Source organism: Nylanderia fulva, unplaced genomic scaffold (genome assembly GCF_048542155.1).
Source record: "Nylanderia fulva isolate GAGA-0341 unplaced genomic scaffold, ASM4854215v1 Scaffold37, whole genome shotgun sequence".
In the NCBI taxonomy this organism is placed as follows: Eukaryota; Metazoa; Arthropoda; class Insecta; order Hymenoptera; family Formicidae; genus Nylanderia; species Nylanderia fulva.
In genome coordinates this window covers 766,200-780,497 of record NW_028190444.1, presented here as the reverse complement: position 1 = coordinate 780,497, position 14,298 = coordinate 766,200, and the positions used below count along the sequence as shown (strand labels likewise).

Here is a 14,298-nt window from a genome sequence, read left to right as displayed (position 1 = left end):
GTGACGTCACGGGTGACGCGCAAGATGGCGGACGGCGCTGCTCGCCGCCGCCGCCGCAGTGTCATCGAGTCCGCCTGTCTAGTCGATCGCGCACTCCCCGCGACGCTCGGTTCGCTCCGCCAGAGGATCTCACGTATCCGCGAGGGATCGCCATTTTATGTGTTTGGCGCTGTCACGGGACGGGTGACACGGGTGCGTGCGTGCGTGCGTGCTGCGTGCGGTGCAGTGCGGTGCGGTGCGGTGCGGTGCGGTGGCTTGCGGTCCAAGGGAGCCCCGAATCAAGAGTCCCCGACGAGTGCTCTCTCTCTCTCTCGCCTCCGCGGTTCGGCGGTGCCCGAGAAGACACGGTTCCGTGCGGTTCGGTCGCGCGAGTCTCTCAATCATGTTGGCCGAACAACGGCCCGGCCCGGACGCGTACAAGTAACGGCGGCGGCGGCCATCGGCCATCGGCATCGACGAGGAGCGAGAAGAAGAATCGGCTCGATTCCGCGAGCGGGGTGTCGGTCGCGGTGCGAGGCCACGACGCGGCCCATCGTGATGATGGTGTAGTGAAGCGCGCGCGCGAGGCGGGCCCCTGCGTGAAGGAAGAGAGAGAAAAGAGTGTGTCGTCGTCGTTTTTAATCGAGAGTCGTAAAAGTGCGAATACTCGTCTCTCCCGCCTTTCTTCGATCGTCGTTCAACGTTGATCGTCCCGACGAGCACCGTGCCATCGTCGTCGTCGGCGGACGTCGCGGGACGCCGATTACCCTGGATTACTCGCGACACGACGCCTCCTGGCCCTCAGTTACGATGACTACGGTGCGCACCATACCCTCGGACAAGGTCAGTTTCTGTTTTTCTTTTTTTTTTTATTTTTTATAATGTGCACCGTTTTACCTGTCATTTTGTGTCTGGCTGTCAAATTGGTGCATCTGTCATCTCTCTCTCTCTCTCTCTCTCTCTCTCTCGCGCGTTACGCGTCTCCTGTCATCGGTTCGTCTTTTTTTTTATTTTTTATAATAATGTGCTCCGTTTTATCTGTCATTTTGTCTGGCTGTCAAATCGGTGCATCTCTCTCTCTCTCTCTCTCTCGCGCGTTACGCGTCTCCTGTCATCGGTTCGTTTTTTTTTTTATTTTTTATAATAATGTGCTCCGTTTTATCTGTCATTTTGTCTGGCTGTCAAATCGGTGCATCTCTCTCTCTCTCTCTCTCTCTCTCGCGTTACGCGTCTCCTGTCATCGGTTCGTCTTTTTTTTTATTTTTTATAATAATGTGCTCCGTTTTATCTGTCATTTTGTCTGGCTGTCAACTCGGTGCATCTCTCTCTCTCTCTCTCTCTCTCTCTCTCTCTCTCTCTCTCTCTCTCTCTCGTTACGCGTCTCCTGTCATCGGTTCGTCTCGTATCTACCGCACCCTCTCGGCGCTCTCTCTCTCTTTCTCTCCCTTCTTTTCCCTCTCGCGTCATCCTGCGTCGTCCTCGCGGAGGAGAGAATTCTCCTTCTTCGCCTCCTTCTACGGCTCCTCCCCCGCACACAATCTCTCTCTTCTTCTTCCTACTTTCTGCATTTCCTCCTGCTTACTTCCTTTGCCGCCCTTCGCGCATTTCCTCCCCCGCCCCCTCCCCCCTCCGTGCGAGGCCTTTTGCGCTTGTGACGTCGTCGGGAAGCTGGGTTGCTAGATGCATCGAACGTGACGTCTCGCGTATCTATCGTTTTTCGCGAAAATTGCGCGAAAAACGCTGCCGTTGCGAAGTAAACACCACGTTCCTCATGATGTTTGCGTCCTTGATGAAACAACTACTGTGTCACACTTTGCGACTCGAGAGGGTAGAACACGAGCGAAATAAAATAACACGGTTCTTATATTATGTTTTTGAATATTATATTGTGAAAAGTGTGTTATATATATATATATATTTTTTTTTTTATTTAAAAAAATCAAGGTGACCTTAATAAATTTTATTAAAGCACCTAGCGCTTGTTGCATTTTGTTTCATTGTCGAAACTCGTTCATTAAAAATGATTAATCCTTGATTTATATTTTTTTTTTTTTCCACTATTGCGATGAAAAAAAAATTTAAAAGTAGATTTCCAAATCAAATACTTCTCTCTTGCGTTTATATATTAATGCTCGCGGTTCGTCGCCTTGACACTTGAATGATCAATGTCGCTCTACTACACGCGGTTGAAAGATAAGAAAAAAAGACCGGGAAAGGAAATGAGATAAAGTATGAAAATACAGAATACTGTCATGCTCGATTTATTTCCGAGCTGGGAAAGAGAGAGAGAAGAGCAGACACTGTTTGCGCCAACTTGGAGGTATTGAATGAAATCTGCTCCGCTTGTGTTTGTTTATCATTATTGTTCTACAGACTGTTTTGACAAGTCTGTCGGTATATGTTATCGCAACGTGTAGAATATATATATTTTTCCCATTGCGAGATGTGACTGATTTTTTTAAATTTGCCATAAGTATTTAACGCGAGCACACGGAGAGAATTTTATCTTTGAATTTATCCCGAAAATCGTGGGCCGATATGCTATTGGAAGAATTTTATCAATTTTTTCATTAATATTTATCACAATAAAAAATACATTAGTAAATGTCACATTCTCCAGATTATTCCATTTCCAGAACATCAACGTTAAACCAAACACTAAAAATCACATGTTAATTAACGCAATTTATAAGTAAATTAATTAAATGGAATTTAGCTGCATTTAGAATTTTATTAAATATTAAAATTAATTTTTTTTTAAACGTACGATACTATATAAATTTTGATATGTTATATATTATTATATTTTCTTACAATTGCAATATAACACAAAGAATTAGGTATTTTTAATTTAAAATTTAACATGAAATTTTTATTCTTAATTTGAAATTTAATTTCTGTAAGATATGTATCTTACATGGAGAGAATTTTCTTTTAGAATTTACCCTAAAAATCATGGTAATCGTGGGGCAATATACGGCGTTGGAAGAGTTTCTTTGATTAAAATATTTATCACAATAAAAAATATTAATACGTACATAATAAAATTAATCGAACATCTTTGATATTTTATTATGGTAGATATTTTTTATCGTAGTAAATATTAATCAGAGAACCGCTTATTTATATTGTCCCACGATTACCATGACTTTCAGGATAAAATTCTAAGAGAAAACAGGGTATCTAGCAGCAGGGAAATCTGGAAAACATTGTTCAGGGAATTTTATAAATCTGGAATTGTCAGGGAAAAAGTCAGGAAATTTTACTATTTATCTGGATTTTTTCATTATTCTACATTTGTCTCAATAATTTGAAATTTTTTATTAAATAAATATAAATTCTTCTTTGACTTCCAGCACGCTAAATTTCTGTCTTGTTAGAAATCGATTCATCTACAGCGTGTTCGTTAATTTATATTTTCATCGTGTTATTTTATTTCAATGTATTATATATTTCAAAATATATTACAACATTGCTCAAGAATTATAATATTGTTCAAAAACTTCATTTTAATTCACTTTTTTATTACAAATTAATACATTAATTTAATTAAAAATGATTTATTTAAAAATTTTATTGTGATATTAGATACTATTAAATATATTAAAAATAAAATTTGATATAATATAAATAAAAAGGTGATCATTTAAATAATTTATAGTAACATGTTTGTTTCGATTATCGCACATAATGTAGATTGTATAATTGATTAAAATTTTTGTTTTAACTTTCGAATCTTTTCATTGCTGACAAAAACATCTCAAGGATTTCATGATTGAACATGTAATTAATTTATCATATACAGAGAGATATATGCAAATTACATATTTAAAAAAAAACAATACTAAAAAGTGAGGGAAAAAATGAATTTCTGGTCTTGCATGGAAAATCTGAAAAAGTCGGTCAATTTTTTCATCGGGTCTGCTGGACACCCTGGAAAATTCTCTCTGTGCACGAGAGGAGAGGGATATTTTTCCGTTCTCCAATTCGCGCCGTTTGACATTGATCTCCATTAGACGGATAAAACTGTGAATCGGGCGGCACCGTTTAACGCGCTAAACGCGACGTTAAATGCAGAGCATATCGCGGACCTTGGTGTCTTTAACGTACGTTGCGTTTCGTAATAATGAAACGCACGCGGCCCACGTTCTATGCCTCACAGCTGTCATTATACGTCCCTCTACCTCTCCGTTCTCTTTGTTACGTGCTCGCGTATCATCGTACACTTAGCGCGAGTGATTAAGTACGATTCTGAATCTTATTTTTCCTCTTTTTACCTCATCATGCAACTCGCATTCCCTGTTATCGCGTATAACGAGAGATTACACGATATTTAGCGCTTGACGTGAGAGACGAAAACACGCTGACGTATCGCATTCGGCGATAAAAGCGAGTATGAAAATATGCGATTTCAAATTTTCATCCTCGAATGTTTCATCGTTAATCAAGAATATACATATAGGTATGTGTATTGAATTGTTTTTTCTCGATCAATGGAAATTCGAAGGAAACGGAAATGTTATTTCTCGAATATGAGACGATTGTTTATGTAATAATGCTTAATTATTTAATTAAGTTTTTATGAATTTACGTGATTTAGTAATACTATGTACTCGTTCGTTTTTGCTGTTGCGCACAAGTGATCATCACTACAGTCAATTATCCGTCATTTTATCAATTATTTCCACGATATCTGAGTCATTGCTAGAAAATTCGAATCAGCGTATATAAGTGGAAATCGCGCATTCAGGGATAAAAAACAATAGTTTGCGTACCTGAATGAGTTCGCGGTATTTCTTGCAAAAAAACTGCAGGTATTTCTTTTACGATTCAAAGATCGAGATATGTGATCTTTGAAACTCGATAATGAAGACTGAATTATTATAATTACTATTGAATGACGATAACGAGAAAAAAAGCTATTACTTTACGCGAAGAATTTATGGATTGATTTTTTAATCTTAAGAAATCATTTTTCATTAATTATAATTGAGCCTAAATTCTTCCAATATAACTTATTATATAATTCGTATATTTTTATTACTATTGTCATATCATATTAATTAAAAAAGTTAATTACACGCACGCATAAAGAAACTCTGAAACAAACGCCGATAGTTTTACGCAAGATTAATCAATATATAAATAAAATATTATTTTAAACTTGTTATATAATCGCATAAAAATTGATAAAATTGTTCAAGGTTTAAAATGAGATTATCCAAAATAGTTTCTCGTATATTTAAGACTAAAAATAAGCTGTTATTTTTCGGAACAATGTTTTCGATATATAGCGTGTTTCATATTACGAGAAAAAATTAGCTAAATTTTAGTTGTCCCTATATTACATATCAAATTTAGTTATCGTGTCTAAATTTTAGTTATGATAGCTAATATTTTTAGCTATATAGTATTCTTTGTTAAACTATAAATAAAAAATATTAGTTACCGTTAGCTACACTGAAGAAAAAAAATGGTTAACTTGATTAAACCTTTCAACTTAAATATTATTTTGTTCATTAAATTAAATGTGACATATTAAATTGAACAGAACGTATATTTGATTTAAATACTAATATATGTTCAATCAATTAACAAAATAGTAATTTAGTTGAAAGGTTTGGTCAAATCAACAAATTTTTTTTTAGTGTAAAATTTTGATATATGATAATTATTTGTAATATATGGACTAAAATTTACCTATATGGTACACTGAAAAAAATTTGTTAAATTAAGAAATATTTCGTTCAATACTGTCAAATGAATCATTTATTTGAAACAAATAAATATTTATTTGTTTTGAAAAGGATTTTCTTATATCAAATAAATATTTTTCATATACTTATAAGAATTAACTATTTTTTTTTCAGTGTAACTAATTTTTTTCGTGACAAGTTTGGTCGGTTCGATCAATCGATCCCTCATATGTTTCCCTTTGAATTTTCCGTCGAAAGATCGCGAGGCAGCGACTCGGGCTGCATCAAATGGAAAGTCAGCCATCACGGATTTCACTTCATGCATTATCATACTTTCAGAAATTAATATTTCCACCTCTTGCACCAGCCTTCTGATTACGGGCTAGATCCGCGGCGGATAACAATGCTCGTTCGCGCATCAACATCGTTTCTCATCGTGCTCGCGTGTCGGTCGACGACTCCTTAATGTAATATTCAGGAATTAAAGGCTTTACTCTTCTTCACGTTAAATATCTGGATGTAATTAAAGTGTCAGATGAATCTTTCATAAAGCTTTAAAGTCCATCTTGAGTGACTTCGTAATAACGTTAACCCATTCGTTTGCATTTTCGAGCTTGTAAATCTAAACATCCAATTAATATTTTGTTGGAATTAAGTTATGCTAAATGTTACATATTTCATTCTATTTACATAAGTCTACAATTTTTTTGTGTCGTTATTTTGGGAATAGGAATTATGCCTCGCTCTAATTTTTCCTGCACAATTTATGCGGTTTTTATATCTTACAATTTTTCTAATATTTAAAATATATTTTGTAATATTTAACAGTTTCTTAAATGAAAACTGGAACGCACAGTTTAAATATATTCTAAGGAAGATTATAAAAAATAATTTTTATTTCGTACTTTATATCAAGCAATATTTCGAGAGCGTACAACTGAAATATTCAACAGTTTTTAGGAAACTCGAGAATTAACTTCTTTTATTACGATATTGCGTGTGAAAAGAATTATGCATCGCTCTATTTTTTCCTGTACAATTTAAATTTTATATCTAACAATTTTTCTAATTTGAAATACATCTTACAATATCTTAGTTTTTTGTATAAAAACTAGAACGCACAGCTAAAGTATATTTTACGTAAGTGAGATTATGAAAAATAATGCAAATTTTTATTTCGTATATTTTATTAAGCAATATTTCGAGAGCGTGCAACTGAAATATTCAACAGTTTTTTGGGAAACTCTCGAGAAGTAAAGTCTTTTAATTATTACGATATTGTGTGTGCGAAATATCTTTGCGATAAAATCTTTCCCCAAATTCCCGCGCAAGAAGAAAGAATATGAAGTAGGCAAAGAGAGTATTTTTAAGTGAAGAATAAAATCTACGCGACGCGAACTAAGATTTATATGACGTTCAAATCTATTGCCATCGCTATCATCCTTTTCGAGATCCTTCCGTATATATCAAGACCCCGGGCGCTGAAAATCCTCAGAGTAACGTTCTCATCCGTAACGCATTGCGAAGGACTTACGACGTAAATGTTTGCTCGTAACATAGCTTGCAACCGCGTGCTATTCCGAGGCGTCAATGGGCCGGCAACAACAACGGAATTTATTAGTCACGCACTATGTTGTATTAGAAATAACAGTTGTTCTCCGTCCTCTTCGCTGGATTGAATCGCTCGGGCCGGCTTATTTCCGCGGTTCTTGCAAGAGGAAAGTACAGACAAGTTATCGCAAACCAAAATAAATTATTGTATATAAAATTATTAACACACTGAAAACAAATTTCCTAACTTGATTCAACCTTTCAACTGAATATTATTTTGTCAATTGAACATATAAAAATATTTGTAAATTAAATGTAACATATATATATATTAAGCCTAATAAAACGTATATTCGACTTAAATACTAATATATGTTGATTTAACAAAACAGCAATTTAGTTGAAAAATTTAGTTGAGTTTAAACATTTTTTTCAGTGCGCACAATAAATTATTATAGAGAATATTGAGATTATTCATGAATCATACACAGAGCAAATTTTCTACCCTGAAAATCATGGGACATTATGGTATTGGAAAAATGCAAGAGTTTCTCGGATTAATATTTAGCACAATAAAAATATGTATTAATAATATGTATCACAATAAGATATAAAATATGTTCTATTAATTTTACTGTGTACATATTACAATTTTTATTGTGTTAATATTCAGAAAAACTTATAAAATTCCTTCAATACTATATTGTCTCACAATCATCACGATTTTCATCTATTCTCTTTGTGTATAAATTATATATAGAATATTTATTTATACTAAAATTTATATATAGAATTTATAGAACTTGCTCATTTTTTTGCTGTCAAATTAATAATTTGAGCGACAAAATTATTTTTGACAGCAAAAAATCGGAAAAAATTCGAAAATTAATTCCATATATAATTTATCGTGTTATGACATTTTGGCTTGGCTATCTGTCAAATTAATAATTTGAACAAAAAAATTATTTTTGACAGTAAAAAAATGGGAAAAAATTGGAAAACGAATTCCATATATAATTTATCATGTTTATGAGAATTTGGCTTGGCTAGCTTAATATATTTGCGAGACAAGAGAGCGGGCGACTCGTTTTCTTCTCTTTGACGTTTCACGGCCGTTTCATGCGTTTCTACCGGGTTGCACCGTTGCATTGCAACGTTCGTATCATCGTGCGCGATTATACACGTTGTCGCATGCAACAAAGGAACATAAAGAGAGAGTGCTCGCGGCCTTCCACGCGCTCCGTTTGATTCTTAAACCGGAGCGGCTCCGAAAGTGTTTGATTAAAAAGGATATAAAAGTAAGTCTCTGGTAAAAAGCGCTCTCCATTTCTCTATATTCCTCGAATGCATAAATTGGACGGATAATAGTGTGTAGTAAACGCAGAGATGTAAGAATAAAAAAAAAGAAGTCTCGGATATGAAAATTTCTCTTTCATAGTTAAGTCCGCAGATATAAAAATGTATATTTACCGCGTACAAACTTTGAATCGTATACAAACTATTTTTTGTCAAGGATCCCGGAGATTCTTAAGAGACCAAATTTGCATTCATACAGCGCATTTTTATGTAACAGTTATATCACGTACAATCATCTTACATGATGAGGAAAATATTTTATATGTAGTTTTTTGTAAAAGTGCATAAAAAGCATTATGCAGTATTTCGAATTCTATTGTCTTCTCAAAAATATACATACAATTTATCTCTACACTAAAAAAAAAATTATGAAATTAATAAATATTTATTTCAATACTGTCTAATAAATCATTTATTTGAAACAAATAAATATTTATCTGTTTTGACAAGGATTTTCTTATATCAAATAAATATTTTTCACATCAAATCAATATTATTATAGTCTCGAATAAATGTTTTATTAAGCAATATTGGAGTAAATATTTCTTCGAATTCAATAAAATTTTTTCAATGTAGTTTTAATGAAAAGCGGTGAGAAAATTTAAATTAAATGAAGAAATATAATTTTTGCGAGAAAAAGTTGAAGAAAATGCCACTCTCCTCTTGTAATATGTTGTCGCAAATACGCCCTCCTCTTGCTAACATGAGGTAGAATCGACTCTGCATTTTGCGGATGCACAATTTCTTCGGCCTGTGTTTTCCCGCTCGAGTATATCGTGCGTTATATTATTACTTTCGTGGGAAGTTGGCGCAATGACGGCGCATTATTCCTCTCAGGAGGACACTTAACATTGCAAATTAAAGGGCTCGAGCGGTTTAAGTTTGGAGAATGTATAAATAAATAACGAGATCTCTTCACGTACATACATGTACGCACATAACTCTTCTTTTATGTGCCTCCTATATTTAAAAATTAAACGATATATATTTGTCGAATATAATTATGTTTTGTTGCAATAGTAATTTGACATTTAGACATAGAGAGAGAACGGAAAAATTGCAGGAAAGTATGGAAAGTGGAGCTGAAAAGGACGGGTATTTATTTTTTCGATTTACAACTCGGGGATTTAATTTGTTAGATCTTAATCATCACGAGATTTAATTATAGGAACTGTGAATCACGTTCTGCAGATATAAATTTCACTATTTTTGAGGGAAATTTGTCACAGAAACCGAATCTGAATTAAGATATTTTTTTCATGAATTAACTTATATATAAATCAGTATTAGTAATATTTTATTTAAATTACGAGAAAATATCAAATAAAATAAAGATCAACTTAATTGATTTTTAAAAATATATCCCATCGCAATATTATATAAAATATGCATGGAATAAAACCGGATTCCTCATAAAATATCCGCGACTTTGATATTTCTTTGACTCGGCGCTTTTTACCCGGAAGAGAATAAGGCGAACACATGAATCATATCCGGCTGAAGATTTTTTTCGCGCAAATTTTATTATTCAAGGCGAACGCGTATATAACGCGCCTTTTGTTCGCGGCCAAGGCTAATATCGCTCGATATATACGATCATGTACAGAGCAAGAATCGAAATTTCCATTTCTGCACTATGACTTTATTGCGCCGAGTTTGGCTTGCATTCTCTCTCATCGTGTTTACCGCAATTACGGTACTCGAATGGTGAACGAGATATATTTGCCATTATGATTTACACTCTACTTCCCCAGAATATCCTAGATATCATTCTGGCGCGACTAAAAACTAGAAAACATGCGAGATTTATATGGAAAGCTTTTCGAATTTTCGATCGAACCGTTAAAAATAAAAAATAATACATTAAAAATTATTAGGTACTTGAAATGAGATATTATTACATGAAATAAAACATTTTAAATATTTCTATTAGTGAATTTTTTGCGAGTTTTTTTTTTATGTGATATACATATGAATATTCACAATTTTTAGAATATTATGTGTATACCTTTTAAGGAAATTATAAAAATAATACAGGAAAAATATAACTGCTGTATAATGATAAATTCACGTTTTATGTTCTGATATTTATGATATAATATACGCAAATTTATAACCTCGAGATTTAAAATAAAAAGTAATTTAATATTTATACCGACATGCAATGCGCAATGATGTAGAACACAACACATCGATTTGCAAAATATAAAATACAATACCTATAGAAATTATATAGAGCAATGTCCGTGGTAATTCATATTTTTAAACTAATTATTGCGCACGGGTTTAAAATTTTTATTTGTCTCTTTAAGCAAATATTTAATTCAAAAATTTGCTGAATTTTTCTGCAATTCTTTTTTAAATATAAACTTGTATAAAATATAACCTATACAAATTTAATTTTTACATATATGTATAATTGAGCAGGTAAATCGGAATAGGAAAATTCTCTACAGTTTTGTGACTTTCATAATAATTAATAAGGAATTAATTTAAAAAGACATTTTGTTGCCACGTGCTTGTTGGCTTGTTTCTTAAATTAATTTCTTATTAATTATTACAAAGAATTTTGAAACAAAAGATTTTCTTATACTCATTGTCAGTTTAATTAATTTTATCTGCACATAAAAGATGCAGCGACTTTGCGCATATACGAGATATATATATATATATATATATATATATATGCAAAATATTAAGTTATATAAGTATTTTAAAGTCTAAAAATTCATTATTTAGACAATCAATCATGGAGCTTATTTTTATGTTATTCGATCATATTTTATTTTACACTGAAAAAATTTTAGGTAATTCTTATAAGTATTTATTTCAATACTGCCAAATAAATCATTTATTTGAAACTAATAATATTTATTTGATATGAAAAATATATGCAAAATATATTTGTTTCAAATAAATGATTCATTTGACAGAATTGAACTAAATATGTATTAATTTAGTCTTTTTTTTCAGTTTGTACACTGAAAAAAAAGTGGTTAACTTGACTAAACCTTACAATTAAATTGCTATTTTGTTAATTGAACATATATTATTAGTATTTAAGCCAATTATTACGTTTTGTTAGATTTAATATGTTACATTTAATTTAAATATTTTTATATGTTTACTTAACAAAATAATATTTAGTTGGAAGGTTTAGTCAAGTTTACAAATTTTTTTTTAGTGTAGCTATGGTAACTAATATTTTTTATTTATAGTTTAACAAAGAATGCTATAGCTAAAAATATTAGCTATCATAACTAAAATTTAGACAGGATAACTAAATTTTATCTAAAATTTAGCTAATTTTTTCCGTGATATAAAACGCGCGATATATCGAAAACATTGTTCCGAAAAATAACAGCTTATTTTTCGGAACAGTCTTAAATATACGAGGAACTATTTTGGACGATTTCATTTTAAATCTTGAACAATTTTATCAATTTTTTAGCAAATTTTTTTTTTTTAATGTACGTTCTCAATCCGAATCACAGATCGTCGAAAAATTGAACAATAAAGTATCAAATAAAATTGATATTTGACTCTATAAGTAGTCTTAAAAAATTATTTATTGCCTTCGAGTCTGATTATGCCGACGAGAAATGTTGCGCAGGTGGGATATAGTCTGATACATTCCACAGCCTTGTTGTCATTTGCATAGTGAGACTCGAGCGAGATGGTAATAGCATAATCGCGCTTCATTATATTATCGTAATATCGCGCGCAATGCAATCAGTCTGTATATTATATAATTAACAATTAGCATAGTTTGCGCGATCGATTATCTTAATGGTTATTTCGATATTACTTATAGAGTCAAATATATTTTATCCAATTGCTTCATCGTTCAACGACCTAAATATAATTCGGATTAAGAACACGCAATTAAAACGAAATCAAATCGCAGGATATATCGAGTTAATAATATAAGGATAAGCTCCGTGATGCATTAATCGACTAATAAAAAATTAATTTTTATACTAATTTGTATAAATAATAATCATAATAATAATCATCCATCATTTTGAGATCTTAGCAATTATTAATTAGAAATCAATCTAAAAGATCGGTCAATCTGCGGAAATCTATCACTGAAAAAAAATTGTTAAATTAACAAATATTACAAATAAATATTATTAGTTTCAAATAAATGATTTATTTGACAGTATTGAAATATATATATACTTACATAAGAATTAACTAAATTTTTTTAGTGTAAGTAAGTGAATATATAAGGTTATTGTAAGATTTTAAATATATGTTATTAGGTACTTCGACAAATAAAATAGAATATTTTATATGCATCGTATAAATTATGATGCAAAATAAATGATTAACGCGCGAACGAAAGCGAGCAATTAAATCTAAAAATAACAAATAATGAATTAATAAGACTATAAACTGTTCACTTTATAGTTGCTTCGCAATTGCCCCGTGTTTTTTCCGGCACTTTTTCTCCTTCCCTCTTTATTTTTTTTTTGTTACTTTATAGCGCATTTATACGACACTCGCTCATGAAAACACATTTAATTACGATCGCGCGTGCACTAATCATCAAAATAAGATAATCGCGTGACATTTTACATAGAGCATTTCATGATGATTGCACACGATACGATTTTATCGCGAGAAGAAACGCGAAAATTACGAGACTGCGATTTGCTCGACGCTGGAAAATCACGGGATTTGAATTCGCACAATGCTATCTGCGTTAACGAATAACGCTCAGATTTTCCGGTAATTTTAATATTTTATAACACACAAGTAAATACATATGCACGAATTAAAATCATAAAGATATATATCTGTAAAATGCATTAGCAAATCCATGTCATTTCATTTTGCGCGATAGATTTCGAGCGAATGGAAATTTACATTCCAACCCAAAAGCACCGAATTTATATGTCTATAAATAATTGATAAATCTTAAAACACGAAGTCAATTGTACTTTTATTATTGAAAGCGTCGTGCAATGATCTTCGAATTAAAAAATGCATTTTAATGACTAGTCAAGACACAATAATTTTGAAACATTGAACACATTACGAGACAAAAATAAATATCTGTAGAATATTTGTTTTTTTTAATTATAAATTAATTATTTATAAACGATTGGGATAAGCAAATTTAATATAATGTACCAATTATTTTTGAAAATTATTTGAAAGAGAGCATGGTAATAGCAAAAATTAATTAATTGCGCAATAATTGCTAATTATAAAAATGATCGCATTTGGCATTTCAAGAGATAATATAACGACACATCAAATGGCTCGTTCCGCTATCTGCTCGTTCAAGTCACAGGAATGACAATAAGATGATCGCATGTGCACAATAGCACGTTATTGCATATATATATGCAGCAAGAAACCAGTGCCGAGCGACGTATGATGATTTAATTCTGTTGTTATTCTGAAATATTGAACATATTACAAGATAAAAATAAATGTCTGTGAAGTATTTCCGTTTTCTTTAAATTACAAATTAATTATTTATAAACGATTGAGATAGTATATCACGACTTTTTGTTACTCGACGTGTACACTAAAAAAATTGTTATTTAATTAAACCTTTCAAGTAAATTACTGCTTTGTTAATTGAACGTATATTAATATTTAAGTAAAAAAATATACGTTTTGTTAGATTTAAATATTTTGATATGTTCAATTAATAAAATAATATTTGGTTGAAAGGTTTAGTCAAGTTAACAATTTT

General features: G+C 32.0%; 1 protein-coding gene across 1 annotated transcript in view; it reads left to right on the top strand.

Annotated features, from left to right (window-relative positions):
* Positions 1–64: 64 nt before the first annotated feature.
* The window catches only part of UBL3 (ubiquitin like 3), a 68,797-nt gene continuing 54,563 nt past the window's right edge, over positions 65–14,298 (top strand). The window contains exon 1 of the mRNA XM_029319092.2: positions 65–822. Within this exon, the coding sequence (XP_029174925.1) occupies positions 790–822 (33 nt within the window). The 5' untranslated portion in view covers positions 65–789. The remainder of the gene's footprint in view (positions 823–14,298) is intronic.